This window comes from Acanthaster planci, linkage group LG21 (genome assembly GCF_054643075.1).
Source record: "Acanthaster planci isolate LZ-2023a linkage group LG21, COTS_SCS, whole genome shotgun sequence".
NCBI lineage: Eukaryota > Metazoa > Echinodermata > Asteroidea > Valvatida > Acanthasteridae > Acanthaster > Acanthaster planci.
This window is the reverse complement of record NC_141797.1, coordinates 8719013-8737419: the sequence shown is the minus strand read 5'-3', so window position 1 is coordinate 8737419 and position 18407 is coordinate 8719013. Positions and strand designations below refer to the sequence as shown.

Below are 18407 nucleotides of genomic sequence, written 5' to 3'. Positions count from 1 at the left end.
TCCGGTAGAGCTAGGCCGTGTCCGAAAGGAGTTTCCAGAGCTACGGCTAAGTCTGTTTGTCTGTGCGTCCAGCTCCATTTCCAATTGAGTGAAGACCTGTGTCTGAATTATTTGACTATGGCTTAAATTTCCACTCTCGACTATCGTCACCCAACAACTCCCTGGCCCTCCAAGAATACTGTCACGAAGTTTTGGGTAGACCTTTTCTTGGAGTGTTTCAAAGATGAAATTAGGCCCATCCATTTATTGCGCGCTCCGATGATCCACCAGTATCTTACGCAAATGCACTACCGGGCGCCGTGGGGGGAGGGTGCCGGAAGGGGCAGTTGCCCCAGGAGACATGTTGTCATTTTGTTTAGGGATTGAAAGCACCAGCATTCCACACACCGTACAGACTAACAAAATGGACAGCTGCAGTCTGTGCCTAAATCCCCGGTCCCGGCCCAAGACATGGATGTACACCACCCATTTCCAAGTTCCAAAGCCTCAATTTCTAAAGGGCCTGAACCTGCACAATATAAAAAAAGCCAACGAACTTGTACAATGAATAGAACCGTCAAACGCAAATCACGACGTAAGAAAGGGAGAATCACTTTAATCGTTTATCCTTTTCCAAAATTGAGGAATTAGCATGTACATGTATTAAATTCTTCCTTTCGGCATTCAGAGCTTCTTCAACCCTAAAGTCGACAAAATCTGTGATTGTAAGGCCTATTATAAGGAGTATACTACATGACATATGAATAACTGCCGTCGGAACCAGCTTTTGCCGCAGAGATTAGGGCGAGAATAGGAAGTTTGGTAATTTACACCAAACGCTACGCCCAAATGGTGTTATGGATTTTTATTTATTCACAGGGATATTGATGTAGGTCTCAGTGATGAACTGATTTTCAAAATCAGTACAGCTTTCTAGTTAGCACAATGCCCACAGATTAAACTAATTGATTTCCAGAAGGAAAAAGTGACTAAGTGACTCTGTCTCTGGTAACTTATATGCGCCACTAAAAGCCACCTTAATTGGAAATCTCCTTATAATTTCAACAAAGTGGGGGATTATCTCCCCTCTTAACTTACCGTATTACTTACGGTATGTAACTTACTGAGTAAGTTTATGTTACGAAAGGCCCATTTATATCCACTTAAGACTTTAAAAATGAAAAGAAGAGCACAAAGACAATAGGTCATTAGACCTTTATCACAAGCAAACCATTTTGATCTCTGTCTCTAAATTTGTCTTATGACATGTGGCAGATCATCAGAAGCCTCACTTTCGGACTTTTTTGGAAAACGTGGCTTTAAAAATGTAAACATTATTTATCACAAAATTAAATCATTCCAATCTTTAACCAGCTTGGACTTGTAGTGAGACTTTCATTTTGTTGCTGCTCTTTTTATTCTCAGGTTCCCAAAATGAACTTGAAAGGTTCAGGTGACCTACAAATGCATGAATCGGAATTGAGTCTTTGGTTGAAGATGACGCATGCGCACCACTTTTGCGCCTGCGCCGTGCCATCCTATAGCAACAGCTTCTACTTCTGGTCGCCAGGGTTACGTGGATGGTTCTTCTACACGCTATTTGGTCGGCTAGCAGCTGCAGGTGGTCTTTGATGTTTTACTTGGCACTTCCTCCAATGTAATGGTGTCCGCATTGGCATCAAAGGCTACCAAAAATGCAGAAAAGAATTTGCAACAACAAAATGTAAAAAAAAAAAAAATTGTTGAAACAATCCATTGTCCACTTTATTAGACAAACCCAACTATATGAAAGAATGTTTTACGCTTGATTTACATTCCAAGGTCTCCAAACAAGACTGTATTTCTCAAAAAAACACACACGAGACAAACAAAAAATGTGCACAAGGTTATTGAAAAATTGCTCAAATAAGTTACCGATCCAATTTGCGGTATCTTATAGCTAATCCATCGTTTACCTTCAACTCTTGGCTCCATTGAAACTTCAGCAAAATCCTTTGCAATCTTCAAAAACAATTCCTCTGCAAATAAAGCGAACCAAAAATAAGCAATTACCATGCCTGATCATTTAGGTATAAAAGCTTCTCAAGAAGAGGAGTTCATTTTCACACATCATGCCAAAAAATTCCGAAAGACTTGAACATGCCTGAAAAAGAACTGCTTATAAAAATGCTGAAGATTTCTCAGTACAGTGTAAATACTCTGTCCGTGTGAATAATTCCCCTGTCAGTGTCAATACTTAGTGTTAATACTCACTCTTTCAGTGTTAATACTCACTCTGTCAGTGTTAAAACTCACTCTGTCAGTGTTAATACTTACTCGGTCAGTGTTAATACTTACTCGGTCAGTGTAAATACTCACTTTGTAAGTGATAATACTTACTCTGTCAGTGTTAATACTCACTCTGTCAGTGTTAATACTTACTCTGTCAGTGTTGATACTTACTGACATTGTAACCAGTTTTGCTGGACGTTTCGAAGACTTCCGCGGCGATATCTAAGAATGGAATCAATGAAATGTACATAAATAGGGCACACGTTCCAAGCTGAAGGGCGCTCAAAATGGTTTGCTATTAAAGTGACATTTGGAACTTTTCGCCCGTACTACCCCGGCAACACATTACGCTGCACTTCAAAAGTCTTGGATAAGTATTTCATATCCATTCTACCTATATTTGTATGCAAATTATAAACAGGACGTGAGCACTGACGTTCCAATGAATAAACTTCATTTATTGTCGTGGGTGTATAGCCACTAACTTCTGATGATCGAGACTAACACTGAATCTGGGGTCCCGCTGGGCCTAAAATTAACCTTTTTGGATAAAAAATGTCTCGCCGATCCAGGTCCAAAGGACCCATGTAAACAGGGGTACTTCCCTGACCGACAACGGGGTCAGGCCTAGGCCACATAGGACCTGGACTCAACGTCTATCTGACCCGATAGTTTTTTAGAGCGACATTTTCGTCAAAAGCTTTGTTGAATCAATGGAAGTGGTCCCACCAGCAGAGGCGTTGATGACGACCTTGATAGAAATACCTTGTGCATACTCCGTGACGCTCTGTAGGGACACTTTTTTCTTTCTGCCCGAATCCACGAGATCAAACTTGGTACCTGTTAAGTAAATCTTGCAAGCCTGCAGTGCAAATCAAGTTTGAAAAAATTAAAAAATGCACAGACTACCGTTAGCTGTGCGAACACGGGTGGTTTTCGCAACTGTAACTTTGCAGTTAAACTTGTCAAATAAACAACAGCTAACAAGAAACAGGAAGAAATATTTTTGAGCGTTTTCCCTTAATCCCAAGCTGACTGCCTATTCGACAACTGCAACAAATGAATGCCGTTGCAGGTCCACAATAGCACTACTGACTGCAACAACCAAACATTATGGCACCTGATACCCTGGTTACCTTAATTTTACAAAAATAATTCAATATCTAAATCAAAAATGGTGTTTAACATCCTGAGCAAACTTTAATATGAAGTGTAATTAAAAGTAATCCAAGCAAAATCTATCTTTCTTCTCCCCCCCCAAAAAAACCCAGTAGAGGCATGCATTGCTTTAGCTCACAATACTTCAGTGGTGAAATACTGAATGCAAATTTACATTTTGACGGTAAAACTCCTTATGAACAGATAAGGTTTATCCTGATGGCAATTAACTCAACACAAATGTGGGTTTTTTAGTCTTTGAAGTGCACTGTCCGAATACCTCTTCGTATGCTTTCATGCTTTTGACGCACAGCATGGCCTCTTCGAAGCTTGGTTTGCTTGTGACGTCTGCAAGATTAAACAACTTGAACGAGCATGGTGAAATTAAACATCAAATGCAAACTGTTTAAATGTAAAAAGGACTTCAAAACTCACTTCCAAAAGAGTTAGTTCCTTAGAAACCTCGCCAAAGGAGGTGCCATAAAGGGATAACTCGTTTTCGACATGGCAACATGAAATAGTGGCAATTTCACTCTTTTGGAGTTTTTCATTTTTTATATGGCAATCCCTCTTTTAAGAGGGAGCATTTTTACACCGTTTTACATTCAAAGTGTTTTTTTTTAAAAAGGAATTTTACGGAAGAGAGCAGACAATAATATAGAGAATAAGGATATGGTTCGTACTCTGGAATTATCCAGGTTCATTTCATTTAGGATAAAACTGCTCAAAAATAATTTGTCAAAAAATGACAAAATGCAAGACGAGGTAAAACCAACCATTGTAATTATTCATTTTTTTTGGCGTCTTCCCTTACCATAACAGACTACAGCAGCCTGGGCCCCTCGAAAGTAGAATGGAGACAGGGCGTGAAATTTTTCCACTCCTGCTGTGTCCTGATTGGCGAAAAAAAGAATATTAATGAGGGACAGGGAAATATGTTCAATTCAAACATTCTTTTCATCAATACACCTGTAAAAAATTAGTGCAATGAATGAATGAATGTATTATACATTCAACGGACCATTTGGCACACCCGAATCCCGAATAATTTGAGGAATACAAATTACATTCTTTACAGACCTTTATCATGGGCGTATCCAGAATTTTTTCCGGGGGGGGTCGGGCCGGAGATTTTTTTTAATGTCTTATATTCGCGGACAAGCAGAAACGATGATGAAACATTATGCATGCCATGCATTGATTGCACTGGTATTGGTGCACTTACTTTGGTTCCCCATCGCACAATCCCCCCCCGGGTTTGTCCTTTCCTTTTTGGTCTCAGAGCGGGGACCACCCAGAGTCGTGCCTCTTTAAACAGTATATTCTGACGTTAGCTCGCCCCGCCTTCCTTTCCTGTTCCTCTTCAGTTATGTGCATGTACATAATTACTGAGAGGAATACAAAAGGGAGGCGGGGCAAGCTGACGTCATCATTTCGTTTTGCATGCATCTGTGTCCTAGTAAGCGTGACATGCCACATTTAAGTGGCCGGTTTCTGTCACCCCTCGACTGTGTGAACCGGCCCCTACAGGTGTAATAACCACTGGGCAATTTTTTCGGTTTCGCTCAACACTTGCCGTTGTAGCATGGGCTCTTTATGGGACCACCACTTACCCACAGGCCGACGTAAATATTTCTGCCGTCCACCTCAATCGCTTTGTCGCCGTATGACGTACCGGTGGTCTGCGCAACGAATAATGAAACTTGTAAACATGTACACCTTCACAATGAAAAAAAAATCTGTGGTGATCATTATCACAGTTCCTGCAAAATATACGTTATCTGGCTCGAGCACAGGCATCCCCTTATCGGTTGAAAAAGATGGAAATAGAAATATTTGTATAAATTTTACTAAAAACCCATGAAATTGCATCTTTGGGTTTCAATTAACATGATTTTAAATTTTTGTTTTGCAATTTTAACCCACATTTTAATGCTTTTTTTGGTTTTATGCTAATGATATTTGCATATTAATGAGCAGACCTATGATGTCATCCAAGGCAAATTTTTAACATGAAAACATGCAACCTGAACCATGTCTTCCTGGATTTACATCAAAGCAAAGCGCCCTCGCTTATCCTGAAATGCTTAGTCAATTTTCGATGTTTGAAAAGTGCACCGTTAAGTTCACGCAACTCAAAAAATGTGTCAGACAGTCTTCATACATCGAAGAATACTACAGAGATACACAAAAAGTGATTCTAGGAAAAATTCATTTCTTAGTTCCTATAACACACGCATTTCAAAGTCGTTTGTGAACCAGCGAAGTTCATTTCTGAACCTCCGTTGCTAAGAAAATTCCGCCATCTCTTGGTCCAGCTTTTGGGCTCATTATAAACTAAATAAGATGACATTGTATTCCTTTCTTCCAATTTTTGGCATAATTTTTTGAGAACTTACTTCAGTCTGTAACCAGGCCAAACCAAACCAAACAAAAAGAGAGAGTTTCATGAAAATGACGACGTAATTTCCCCAAGAATTTGTTCCTGAAATCTCTCAATTTCCCACCCAGCCCGCTTTTTATCCTTTCCGCAACTGGTTTCGGCATGGCACGTCAACACGGCCGTTCCCGGCGCTCATTCATCCCGCATCGCGGTCAATCATATACACAATCACCCCGACAGAGAGGTTACAGAGGCCTTTAATATCCTGGATGCCTTATAATATTCCACTGATTTTTCAACAGTCTGCAAAGAAGCATCCGTGAACGATTTTCGACTTTGGACTTTTACCTATAACGTTGCATAAAACGTGTTTGATGTTCAAAACATGTACTTCACGTTTTGTCCGATAACCTTTAATGTTCATAGGCCTACTTCAGATTATGCAGGCGACTATATCGATGATTATATCTATACACGTAGAGTACAATCACCCGTCTTTATGCCTCACTCTGTTAGGTTATTTCCTATCTTCGTTGTTCTCATATGGCCATATATATTTTGCAATATTGTGAGACAGATGTAAAGAGAAGTAATCTTGATAAAATTCATATGCAATGTCTATATGTTACCAGAGAAAGCGGAGAAATTATGTGCCTTGACAGGGCATCGTGATCTTTATTAACAAAATACCTCAATTCTCGAGCATGGCCGGCCGCGGTCACTATTCTTTTTAAGGCCGGTTGATGCGAGAGGCGAATGCGGAACCATTAAGCCAATTTGATGTCACGAAGTCTGCAGGAAAATTTCGCTCTCAAGTTGAAATGCATTCAGGTTTTGCGAATTCGTAGCCCCAAAATTGATCTGTAGTCACTGATCTGCATGCGTTTACGGTTTGCTTTCGCGCCAAGCATGAGCCGGCCTCTCTATCGAGAATCTCGCATCTGCCTTAATCAAAAAAGCTCTTATGTTTTGGCTAATATTTCAACTGCCACAGGGTCAGTATAGTGGTTTTGTGTGGCAGCCATCTTGGAGGTCAGTGCTATTGTTGTGCAGAGATATGCATGAGTAGGCCTTTTGTGAATGTTCTTGCGGGACAAAGCACTGACCGGCAAGATGTATGTCACATAATGCCTCTATACCTGCCTCTACTATATCGGAATTCGCGCTGGCTGGTCAGCTTGAAAAGCTTGGTGGTAGAGTCTCTAAGACATCTACACAAGTAAGCAGCTAGTCTAGGAGTCAACCCCTACCTAAGGAAGAATAAACATTTCTCCCACAACCTCTCCGACGTCACCAAGTTTTATTTTAAAAAATTACACACGATCACACCACAACAATAACTAAAGATGAAATCCGCCTCATGCTGCCCCTTACTGTCTTATTACTTGTACTGATTTCACTGAAGTTGAAGTTCCTTCTGGCTTTACTCACCCTTCTAGTGGTACCACTGTCGAATCTATCTTTCAGGAACCTATTAAACAGGCTTGTTTTCCCCACTCGTTCCTTCCCGAGTAACACAACCTTGAAAGGCAAGTCCATTCTGCAATATTCTGTTACAAATCAAAGTCAAACATTAGTCGCATACCGTGACACACCTGTCGAATTTCCCTGGTAGCCCATGTCTAAAACACATCCTAGGTGCAAGAAGCCAAAATCGATCACTGGTTGTTTAACTGCTCAAACTTGGTACCCGGCCATTTTTTCAGCTTTTTGTACTCCCACTGGAAAACAGCATCTTATACGAATAATAACTAAAATGAGTCCAGCAGTGAAAAACTGTTGCCACATTGTATTCGTGAGTCCTTTTTTCTTTAGTGTAAGTCACAGCCGAACAGGAAACCATAATAGGACAGGGGCTGCCCTGTGGAGCATCAGTATTGATAATAGCGGTACCCAGAACTATGGTTTAGCATGACCCAGAACTAAGGTTTACAAGACCCAAAAGTATGGTTTAGCAAGACCCAGAACTATGGTTTAGCAGGACCCAAATCTATGGCTAAGAAGGACCCAGAACTATGGTTTAGCAGGACCCAAAACTATGGGTTTCACGAAACGGTCGTCATTCAGGGTCACTAGTTAGTGGTACATAAGCAAGTGTCGCAAATTGTGGAGAGCGGCGAGGTGGGAGGGGCATAATCAGATGGAAGGATGACACTGCGCACTCCTATAACTTTGCCGAGATGGTACAACGCAATATACATACTTAAAAAGACCTGCGATATTATCGTTCATTATGATGGGCTCCGGCTCCATTTTGTAACTTTTGACTTTAAATAAAGTTTATTCCCGTCGACTGTATAACCGGTTGAACCAACAGAAGGATCCCAATGCAACGCTTTCAGCGTCGATCTGCACACTTCCGCATTTCAAAACGAGGCTGTTTGTGTCAGCTTCAATACTTAATACGATCAGACGATTGAAAGTAAGGAGTCGAGACACAAAATACATAAAGATGTGTTAAATTCCGACTTTTCAGGCTGCAGATTTTTGTGGAAGAGTCTTTCAGGATGACCCAGCACGTAAAATCAAAGGAAAAAACAATGGCAATTTACCGTGAACTAACGTACCTGCGATGGTCGTGTATCTTGTGCAGTGGGCGTGGTTTAAACTGAAGTGGCTTCACACTTAACGAACCGGATACCCCATGTGCTGTGGGGACTCCACGGGCGCGCGCGATCAAGTTCAACACAGAGAGCCTCAGTTTCGATGCAGACATGCGCAGACGGCGTTAATGTGTAATCCCTCTATGTTCCACATAACGTGACAGTCGGCGCACACTACCCGTGCATAGGAGCCTCCCATTTGAAGCAGCTTATTTCTCTTCGGTGCCCCTTGCAAAAAAGTGCGCACCCTTGGTAACCTTCCGAATTTCATCCCGAAATGTTCGCCACTGCAATCACAGCAGCCATCAACTTACAAGGCAGAAAGTAATTTTAAGAGTTAAAATGGAGGATAGGTAACTTACAGTTTGATGTTTACTTCTGATCACTGACTGGTCAAACAAACGCCCCAACTGGTCGTCAGTTACAATTACGGGCACACTAGCACATTCAGATAAGGTCACATGCACTTGAAATTATGTTGGAAGTCTTGATCCGGCTGGCTGGCGTTTTGGTATACTGCTCTTGTACGCGAATATTTTTTCACACAACACGCTGGGGGACCCGACTTGAATAAGGGCTTTAAGCGTGGCTCTGGCCAGCTGGAGGATTTTTTTCAAAAGGAATTAAAGTCAGACATTCCAATAGGAAATCTTCCACAAGGTGTGAAGACTAGTCTCCTTCCAAAAATGGCAATAAAAACACTTTCCCGTTGGGAAAGTATATTGCATATGCCCAGACAGTTAGTTAACAACGTACACGCCTACGGTAACACTGTTTATAAATTGCTTCGTATACACCATAGTCGCTCGATAAATTGGAAATCCCATTTCTAGTTGCAGATAATAAAGGCAAAGTCTGAATTCCAATTCTCCCAGATAAAGAGGATAAGATTGAATCATTGAATTAAAGCCACTGAGACGGTAATCATACATGTAGGTAAGCGGCCCATGCTCTTTGGCGTTAATTTCTTTCAACCACTCTTGAGGATACTGTGCCACTAATTGGACGACGGGTTCATGCTTAGGGTTTATTCTGACAAGGATCACACCCAGCAGGTCTAGTGGAATACCTTGGCTTTAGCTGATCATTTTCCTTGGATTACAACCTGAAGTTTAAAAATTTCAGTGTCGTCACTTCATTTTGCAAGTTGAAGTCAAACCTGTACAGTGGTCTTACCTTTTATCTTGGCTTTTGATCGAGAAGAATGAGGGCGCTTTTTGGTTTTTCCACCTGGTCACATCTGGCGATTAATACGGGCGATTCACACAAGTACAAGTGCGCCTTCAAGAACTTGACACGCGTTGGCCAATCATAACACGCGAAATCTGTCGACCCTTTCCAAACGCGCATTGGGTCGACAGATTTGGTGCGTCGTACCAAACTTAAAGACAAGGAACTGTTACTTTCCAACCTTAGGACACTGAAAACCTCACTTAGTTTCCAGAAAAGCGTGCTCAAGTATCGGGCAAAGGCTGTAATACGGTTTTGATTGACCTTCAACGCTCCAGGTTATGGATAGGCCTACTAGCAGCTCGCCTACACTGCCGGCAGTGTTGACAGCCGCACTTGCCAACCAGTGGTGGTAGCGTGCATGCGCCAGTCCAATTTGCATATTTCATGGCAAAGTCCGTTATGCAAAGATGTTCCTCTTTGGCCTCAAAATTCTGACCAATCAGCAGCCATAATGAAAAGATCTCATTACTAAACATGTACAGGGGTGCAAACTCGGGTACACACATATGTATATACACCTCTTATTATTGCCTTGGTGTCCTTGGCAGAAATGAGAAATCCTGCTTCAAACTACAGAGGCTAAGTCTATAGACGGTATACAAGTAGACTTGCCCTTTTATTTGGACACATCAATTGATATCATCAAAGTTATCAAACCAGCGTATTAACTTCATGCAATCAGCCGTTGCTTTGCTAGGACCATAATACTGGCGATTCACAATAGGGTGCCGCTGAGAGCTTGCAACGCGTTGGCCAATCACAATGCGCGAAATCTGTCTACCTTTTCCAAACGCGCGTTGGGTCGATAGATTTCGCGTATTATGATTGGCCAGTGTGTTGCAAACTCTTGGAGGTGCACTTTTGCGAAATGCCCGTACTGGTGTACGTCTGAACATTAACCTTCAGAAATTTTTACTGCATCATCTGGGAAGACGCCTTGATGGGCGTTCTAAACATTGTTGTGCACGTGACAGGCTGCCTTGGCTGCCAATATAGCATCCAGTGAGGATTTGAAGTACTTCAAGTCAGCTCGCCGTGCAATGGATGAGAGTGAATAAACTTCAGCGCGCGCGCCTCACTCGCCTGCCTTTATTGGGCCGCTTGGCGGCGCTGTGCGATTTTGCCAAAAGCGTGTGTTATGGCGTGTTAGTTACTGTACGTGGTCGGATCGAACTCTTCGGTGTCGGCTCGCTCCCTGTGGTAAAGTGTGGATAGTTTGACGTTTTACTGAGGTTGGTAAGAAAACCCTTGAAGTAGAGTACAACGAGTGAAGTTGAGGGATAAAAAATTTGCAATATGTGTGCAATATCTAACATGTCTAAGTGAGCATACAGGCCTTACTAAGGTTACTCATGTCATTTTCACAGAAATGGGCCATGCACATGTACTGTAGCTGTAGCCAGTGAGTGTTGGCTTGCCTAGTATTGATCCTTGTCCTACGTGTAGGACCAGTCTCAACATTACTTAGCCCAGGTGGACTCCCTGACTGGTGTAGGGCAGGCCCCAATCAAATGATCAATGAGTGATGCTCGAACTTCAAACTGTTGGGCCTATGCCGTCATAATTAAGTGTGCAACAAGATTTCATACATCACTTCAAAAGCTTCTTAGTGAGGTCAGACATGTTACCGGGTCAGCTGGGGTGGTTCACTCAACTATACATGTACATGATGTAGGCCTCTGTGTATCTCATCATGCTCATTAAAATGGTGAATTTCACAAGCAGGGGGCCTAGCCTATTTCGCTCATCCATACCATTCTCGTGGTCAGGATGACATCACTGACTCTTGATTCTTCTCTCTGATTGGTCAGTTGGTGGTTATGCCATACATGTAGGCCTATTTCACACTTGAAATCCAAAGGGGCAAAAATAGTGTTGCAGTCTATGGGGAAAATCTGAATTATTGACTAAACTCTTAACCTTTTGTGCACCAAATATGCCTGAAACGTCATTATTTATGCACTATAATCTCCAACACAGTACCAAAAAAGGTTCAGTTATTTTCATCATGTTGCAGCAAAAAAGGAGGAAAACATGCCAATCCCTGTACAAAGTGAATGAAGAGTTGCCCCTTTGCCCTGACAAGTCCAAGGCATTATGGAATTAAGCGTTGGGAAAACCACTGTGAATAAAAGTTGTTTGCCTCTTGGTTAAATATGGGTTAGGATTTAAAAAGGTGTGGTAGCTGATGAGTGTAAAACTCCAGCAGGGCCAGAAAAAAATCTTTTCCTTGGCCTATCATGTTTGCCGTTTTTCATTTACAATTCACTTCGTGTTTTGTCTGTGGCTTGCATAAAAGTTTCTGAAAGTTTACTGGTAGCATGTTTTGACAATCCGAATAGAACAAAAGGGAGCGTTTTTTGGGGTACTCACCGCATAGGTGCGTGTTTATATTGGAGACCAATAGCAAGTTTGACACAGAGCACGCTGAATACACATAACAAATTTATTCCTCAATGTATGGTCTTTGCGTACACGCAGAACCCGCTTGGAAAACGTACAACCATCTGCCTTCCTTTTGCCACTTGGGGTGCACTTCAACTCGGGGCGGATAGACTGATCCAATGCATGTGCGCATTTTGAAGCTTGATGTGTGTGTGCATTTGGCAAATCATGACACCCTTCTGGTCAAAGAGGCATGTAACATGCATACCACCTATTCATGAGTGTGGTGCCACCGCAGTAATGGCTGAGGCCGTGTCCAAAAGAGGCTTCCGGAGCTACGACTAGGTCTATTGACTGTGCATTTCCACGCATTTCCAATGGAGCAAAGACCCAGACCTAGCTCTAGACAACAGATTCGGATACAGCCTGATTTTGTCTGCTGTGGTAGTTGATACCATCACAGACCAACTACCGATACAAGACCAGTCACAAGACCAGTCACAAGACAAATCACAAGACAAATCACAAGACCAGTCACAAGACCAGTCACGAGACCAGTCACAAGACCAGTCAGAAGACCAGTCACAAGACTTGTCACATTTTATGAGTAACAGGGTGAACAATGGCGGAGGAATGCTCATGTTGCAGTTTGTTTGAAAGTCATGTGACTTGAAATCAGACTGGAGGTCTTGTGTTGGTTTTGTGGGGCCTTTTTATGGTCTTGTGAAGGTTCTGAGAGGTCTGGACTATAACACTGATAAAGCAGTCTATGTTAAGCACCTTGTGACAATTGGCCCCTTGCCCTTTATACCACAGCACAATTCAGAATCACTCTCTGTACCTCAAAGTCTCTGAGTTGGTCTGCCCAGGCATTGCAGTACCACCGGCATGGCAGCATTGGAGCTGGATCCTGTCTTCGTCAAAGCCCTGGGTTTCCTGCGGTCTCGCAGCAAGGACTCCACGGAACAACTCAAGGTGATGCTGGATGAAGCTCTGGCTGAAACCGGCCATGGCAGGTTCAGTAAGCAGGTTAGTGAAACACCGGTCATTAGTCTCCATACCAGACGTTCGGGCACGGATAAGGATAGCACCATAGCATGCTTAAAACATAGCCTACCCAATATCCCATGTGTTACAAGTTGAGATCCTGACTTTGTGTGGCAAATTTTTAATCAGTCTGAAATTCTCTGGTGTTCTGAAACAGGTAAATGTGGTTTAGCATTTCAAATGTCCTGTTACGAGTTTCAAATTACCTCAATTTTAGTGCATCTACTCTCAAAAGTGTGACTCAGCTTAATAAATGGCACGGTCCGGAGTAGAAAGTCAATTTTGTCCCAGCTCAACTCATTAGAGTTGAAACACGAATCGAAGAACAGCATTTGAAAACGTTCAACCGCAACATCTGAAGGCTGACAACACTTTCACGTTTGTCACGCTTCCCCTTGACAAGGATTCGGAGAGTGGCAAGAAGTCAGGAGCCAAACAGAAAGAGGAGAAGGCACCCACACCCTGCATCAAGCTGGCGGCCACTGAGGGGTCCAGGAAGGAGGCGGAGAGAAGAGCTGAAAAGAGGGCGGGAGAAAAGGTAGGTGTGCAAGTGCTGGGAACACGGGCGATTCATAATAGTGCGCCTCCAAGAGTTTGCAGTACATTGAGCAATCACAAGGTGCGAAATATGTTGACCGTTTCCAAATGGACATCGGGTTGACAGATTTCCCGCACTGCGAGTAGTCAATGTGTTGCAAATTCTTGGAGCGGACTATTGTGAAATGCCTGTATTAACCTTTACCCTACAACTCTCGTTGAGGGGTGTATTCCAGCTAGATATTGACGTGTTACCTAACATGAAGTGGTTCAATTACTGCTGCTCCAGATGCATTTTTCATGTCTTGTCTCCGTCTTTGCGTTAGCAGCTGAAATCAGACTCCTCAGACAGTTTCGATCCCCCGTCGTCCAAGCGACTGCGGTCGGAGAGACAGCGCAAACCGGTCATCGAGGATGACGAGGACGATGACGATGACACCGAGGAAGACAACGACAATGAGGAGGTGGAGGAAGAGGAGGAGGAGTCGGTGGGCACCGAGGACAGCAGCCACGGCGACAGTAACCCCGGTGACAGTAACCACGGCAGCACGGACGCCGACGACTTTGCCGTGGAGATGGGCCTGGCCTGCATCGTCTGCAAACAGCTGGAGGTGTCAGCTGGGAACCAGCTGATCGAGTGCCAGGAATGCCACAGTTTGTACCATCAGGTAAGGCGGGGAACCGGCCGTGCACTGGCTTGATAGTACAGGCCGTGCTTCCTGGATCAGCAAATTTCACAGTTTTCATGGCTTTGTCCAAATGACTCGGCTATGGCTGGCAAAAATGCACAACTCTATGGGAAGTAGCTGCAGCCCCTAGCCAGCGGCTACCACAGGTTCACATTTAATTTTCCGCCACAGCCGAGTAATTTGAACAGTGGCTTTTTCCAAAACTATGACATTAAAACTTGAAGGGAAAAACCCACCGTGCGATGCTTTTAAACACGTCATTTCTTCAGTTTTGTGACTTCAACGCTGTTCAACGCATGTTGGCATTTAATACAAGTTCACCGGTGTGAATGTACGTAGAAAATGAACTTCTGTCATCAGTGATGTTAACTGCCGAAGTCCGTTGACGACCTGCATGATCCTTCATACAGCAGTGAAGGAACATTCAGCAGAAACACACCTGTCGCCCCTAAAAAGTATATGACCCCATGGATTCCTTGGGGTTTGTGCACATGTTGACGAAAATCTATCCGGCCCTCTCTGCCTTGTCAGCAGACGTGAACCGTATTTTGTGCACACGTGATGTGTGGTCACTGTAGACGTGTGACTTTTTTTCCTGTTATCCATAGCTGTGAAAACTAGTTCATGAATATTCATTTTATTGCCTCTCTCCGCCCCCTTTTGTAGCTGTGTCACAAGCCCCCTGCCAGCGAGGCCGATCCTAACGACCCCCGACTGGTGTGGTACTGCAGTCGGTGTACGCGCAACATGAAGAAACAGGTGGGTGTGTTAGTGTGTAGTTGGATCTGCAAAAGGTTGTTGGTGGACAAAAATGTGTGTTTATGTCTACTCGACATGAGGCTTCCGCTCACCAGCTAAGAGGAGACAGGCTTTTGGGAACCGAGTCATCTGGGCTCTTGCTGCAAAGAAATTGGCTGTCTGCGCTCAGTGCATGCTGCGCTAAACTCCCATGAACCTGCGTATGCTTGTGGTGGGTTCCCACCGGAAGACCATCTTTCCTGCGTAAAAGCAGGTCGTCCCTTTTTTTTTACTCCAATTTTTTTTTACGTCATCAGAGAGGGTTCCAGTTGTAAACGACTAAAAAAATTACGAAAATGTCAACACAAACTTTTGAAAGCTGTCAACCTTTCAGAAATGCATTCCAACTTCCACCACCCTGCCCTACATGCAAGTCAGTGCCCCACTTCCCAAAAGTTCAGATTTGCATCCAAGGAATGCATTATCACAGTGTTGAATCACTGTCACCTTCATGACAGCGAAACAAGCCAAGTAACAAGCCTCTGCATGTGTCGCATGTGACTCAGGCCTGTGTCCGAAACGGGCTTCCAGAGCTACGGCTAGGTCTATCGTCTACGCGTCTCTGCGCATTTCCAATAGAGCAAAGACCCAGACCTAGCTCTAAAGAACAGCCTCGGATGCAGCCTCAGAACTGAGGGGGTTGCATTTACCACGGGTTAATTTAGAATACACCTTTCCATCGGCTGAAAAGAGCCACGCTGGTCGGGAGTGCTCATTGCGTTGGTAGCAATGAGACCCAACCGTGTGCGCTTCATCGTCATTTGTGAACCAGCAAAGTGCCGTTCTGACCGACGGAGCCTCTGTTGCTAAGACAGTTGTGCCCTCTCTTGGTCCAGCTCGAGGCTCATGCAGGTACGTCTTCCGTGTACCTCAACACGCATATCCCGTCACCATGTTGAAGCTGTCATGGAAATGAAGTCCAGCTTTCCACGGTTCTGTGAATTGTAACAGGGTTTCCGCAGTCTGTTTGGATTCTCAAATACGTTCATCTCTTGTCAACTTGTGTATCTATTGTGTGTGTGTGTTTTGAGTAAGGCCACGAAAAAAGTGAAGAACTCGGGTTCGACCAGCCACGTGGCCAGAGAGAGCAGCACCAAAGAAGTGGAGGTCAAGGCCGACTCGGAAGTACTGAACATCTTCAAGAGGGCGGAGCCTAAGGTATGCCTTCCCTGTTTACTAGGGCTTTGAAAGCAGGGTTTGGGTAGGGTTTAAGGACGGTTGTAAAATGCCCTTGTGAATTTTCCAGAGTTGGGGTCGCGTAGTCATGAGCCAATCACAAGCTGTTTCCACAAGTCAGTTCGCAAGTCACTTCACAAACCAGGTTGGAACCAAAGCAATAGACCTTTATCTTGAAGTTGCTGTGTTTGTCTTGTTCCCTGTAGGCCCATTGGCAATAGTAATACAACTTCACATGTTAATAATAAGGATCAGACTATTTTTCCTTCCAGCCTTTAGTTTGGTTGCTTTGCTTTGAATGGTAGAAAAGCAAGATGGCTGCCCCATGATAGAGGTCTATGGACAGTAGCAAAAGAATGACTTTGCCGATGTCCATTTCAAGCAGCTTGCGAGTTGACTTTTAGACTGGATGACTTGTGACTGCCTCTGATACAACTCTAGAATTTTCAAATTGTTTGCTTAACTTTGAACTCCTCGGCAACCCTGAATGTTCAAAGTAGCCCCGGAGACTAGGAAAACATCTTGTCTGCCGTTAATTTTTTTGTTGAAAGACGACCGAAGTCTGAATGACTGAATCACACAGTTGACCTGTATTGCTGTGTATGTCTCTCAAGCAAATGTCCCCAACGGTGACACCGATCTGTGCATGTCTGTCACAAGGTTGGACTTGTGTGGGCACGGTTGACAGGATGCACCTGTAAGTACGTGAGCCAAGAAAGCGCCGTAGTCATTGAGTCAGTAACCAGATGGTCATCAATGCCAGATGGTCAATTGACAAAACTTGTTCAAGTTCCTTGAAATGTGGGGGCTGAGGTTGAGCTCTTCCAAGGAATTATATTTCTTTGAATTGAGCAAGCTTAAACTTTGAGAAGAAATCGATAGTAGCCGTCGTTTACCCTCATTTAGTTTTGTCTTGATTGGTCAAAGGGTGGTGTGTCATTGGCATGGGAAATCATTCTCACAAATCGGTAACATTTGCCTGAATGAAACATACTCCAGACATTAGTGGCCTTCCATGAGACTCGTCGGCCGGGTCATAATTTCTTTTATTGTCCATCCGATGAGTCGGTTTGTTTTGTTTTTAATTGCAGTCTACTACAGCTTCAACGTCAACCGGTACAGCCAGCAAGACACCCTACACCGGCCTGGCAAGCTTCGCGGCCAACCTCACGGGGCGGTCTTCGGCGAACTCAAAAGCCGCTGCCGCAAGCAGCAGGCCGCCGGGCATCACGGGCAAGCCGGGAGCAAAGGTTAGCCCCGTTCCGTCCCCGGTGAACAAGACAACCCCGGCCACCAGCGCCAAGAGCCAGCCGTCCACGGCGAAGGCCGGCAGTGGACACGCGGGGAAGAACTTGCCACAGGCGAGCACAGCCTCGGCGATGAAGCGGCTGCAGCAGATGAAGAAGAAGGCATCCTCGAAGCGCTGACGGCGACTTCCCCTCCTCGGCTCGTCGGGATCATCCACGGGGCACCAGCAGGGCTAAGCCAAATATCGTACTCCTGCAAAATCTACGGCACAACTTTAACAACAGTTGAAAACAGTACAGTCAGTTCTACTTCCCATAGAAATGCCACTGCGCTCTGTGGCTTCTCATCCACATTGGGGCTAGCCGAAGTGGCCGACCCGCTGAGCTGGTCACTCAGGAAAGTATTTCAACATGGTGGGTGAAAACATGGCGGCTTGTAGTTGAAGAGTGCTCAGGAAACTTGACGCCCCGTTAGCTAACATTAAAGGCTTGGTTACTGTTCACAGTATTTCCCGTTTGAACTGCTAACCAACAAATATGACTTAGCAAGTTTATGTGTTAAGCAGAAGTCAGTTGGGAACCAGCCTAAAACAACATCTATGTTTTATTTGACTTTTTGGCCGGTTAGCCAGACTCGACAAAGCAAATATTTCTGCTTGCTTAGCAGATTTCTGCTCTTACCAGCCCCATAAAATAGGCCTTAGCCTAACCATGTTCCATGTTTTTCTATCAAAGTTCAAGTTATGCTGATAACAACGTAGACAGATGTAGTTGGTACATTTTCCGTAAAAAGGAATTGTTCATTTCCATTTAATACCTCAATAAATTCTGCCTATACTCAGCCAACAATGTGTATGGGAAATGATGTGTCTCCAGACAAGAGTTGCAAGTATTGTAGGGC

At 43.9% G+C, this 18407-nt stretch overlaps 2 protein-coding genes across 4 annotated transcripts; one reads left to right on the top strand and one right to left on the bottom strand.

Annotated features, from left to right (window-relative positions):
- Positions 1–567: 567 nt before the first annotated feature.
- Positions 568–9932, bottom strand: LOC110977249 (ras-related protein Rab-24-like). Of its 2 annotated transcripts, XM_087131348.1 has the most exons (10): positions 9571–9930; positions 8757–8993; positions 7223–7341; positions 5022–5090; positions 4223–4301; positions 3689–3756; positions 3016–3112; positions 2422–2472; positions 1935–1997; positions 568–1664 (listed from the first exon to the last, which is right to left on the bottom strand). In XM_087131348.1, exons 3-10 carry the CDS (start codon positions 7328–7330, stop codon positions 1588–1590), a joined length of 612 nt encoding a protein of 203 aa, XP_086987474.1. In that variant the 5' UTR covers positions 7331–7341; positions 8757–8993; positions 9571–9930; the 3' UTR covers positions 568–1587. The 2 variants fall into 2 exon arrangements, with proteins under 2 accessions (XP_086987474.1, XP_086987475.1); XM_087131349.1 differs by lacking the exon at positions 8757–8993 and having other exon boundaries at positions 9571–9932.
- Positions 9933–10744: 812 nt separating this feature from the next.
- LOC110977319 (integrator complex subunit 12-like) lies at positions 10745–18368 on the top strand. 2 transcript variants are annotated; one of them, XM_022231319.2, is made up of 7 exons: positions 10745–10859; positions 12829–13041; positions 13463–13597; positions 13926–14264; positions 14952–15044; positions 16119–16241; positions 17351–18368. In XM_022231319.2, the coding sequence occupies exons 2-7, from the start codon at positions 12901–12903 to the stop codon at positions 17684–17686; spliced, it is 1167 nt and encodes a 388-aa protein (XP_022087011.2). In that variant the 5' UTR covers positions 10745–10859; positions 12829–12900; the 3' UTR covers positions 17687–18368. The 2 variants fall into 2 exon arrangements, with proteins under 2 accessions (XP_022087011.2, XP_022087009.2); XM_022231317.2 differs by having other exon boundaries at positions 13923–14264.
- The last annotated feature ends 39 nt before the right edge of the window (positions 18369–18407 follow it).

Coding starts and splice junctions, on each gene's coding strand:
- LOC110977249 (XM_087131349.1), bottom strand. CDS start 7,330: ATGGACTTGCCTTTCAAGGTTGTGTTACTCGGGAAGGAACGAGTGGGG. Junction 3,757..4,222: donor GGCTGCTGTAGTCTGTTATG/GTAAGGGAAGAC, acceptor TTAATCTTGCAG/ACGTCACAAGCAAACCAAGC. Junction 3,113..3,688: donor GCATGAAAGCATACGAAGAG/GTATTCGGACAG, acceptor TTTGCACTGCAG/GCTTGCAAGATTTACTTAAC.
- LOC110977319 (XM_022231317.2), top strand. CDS start 12,901: ATGGCAGCATTGGAGCTGGATCCTGTCTTCGTCAAAGCCCTGGGTTTC. Junction 13,042..13,462: donor ATGGCAGGTTCAGTAAGCAG/GTTAGTGAAACA, acceptor CCCCTTGACAAG/GATTCGGAGAGTGGCAAGAA. Junction 14,265..14,951: donor GCCACAGTTTGTACCATCAG/GTAAGGCGGGGA, acceptor CCCCTTTTGTAG/CTGTGTCACAAGCCCCCTGC.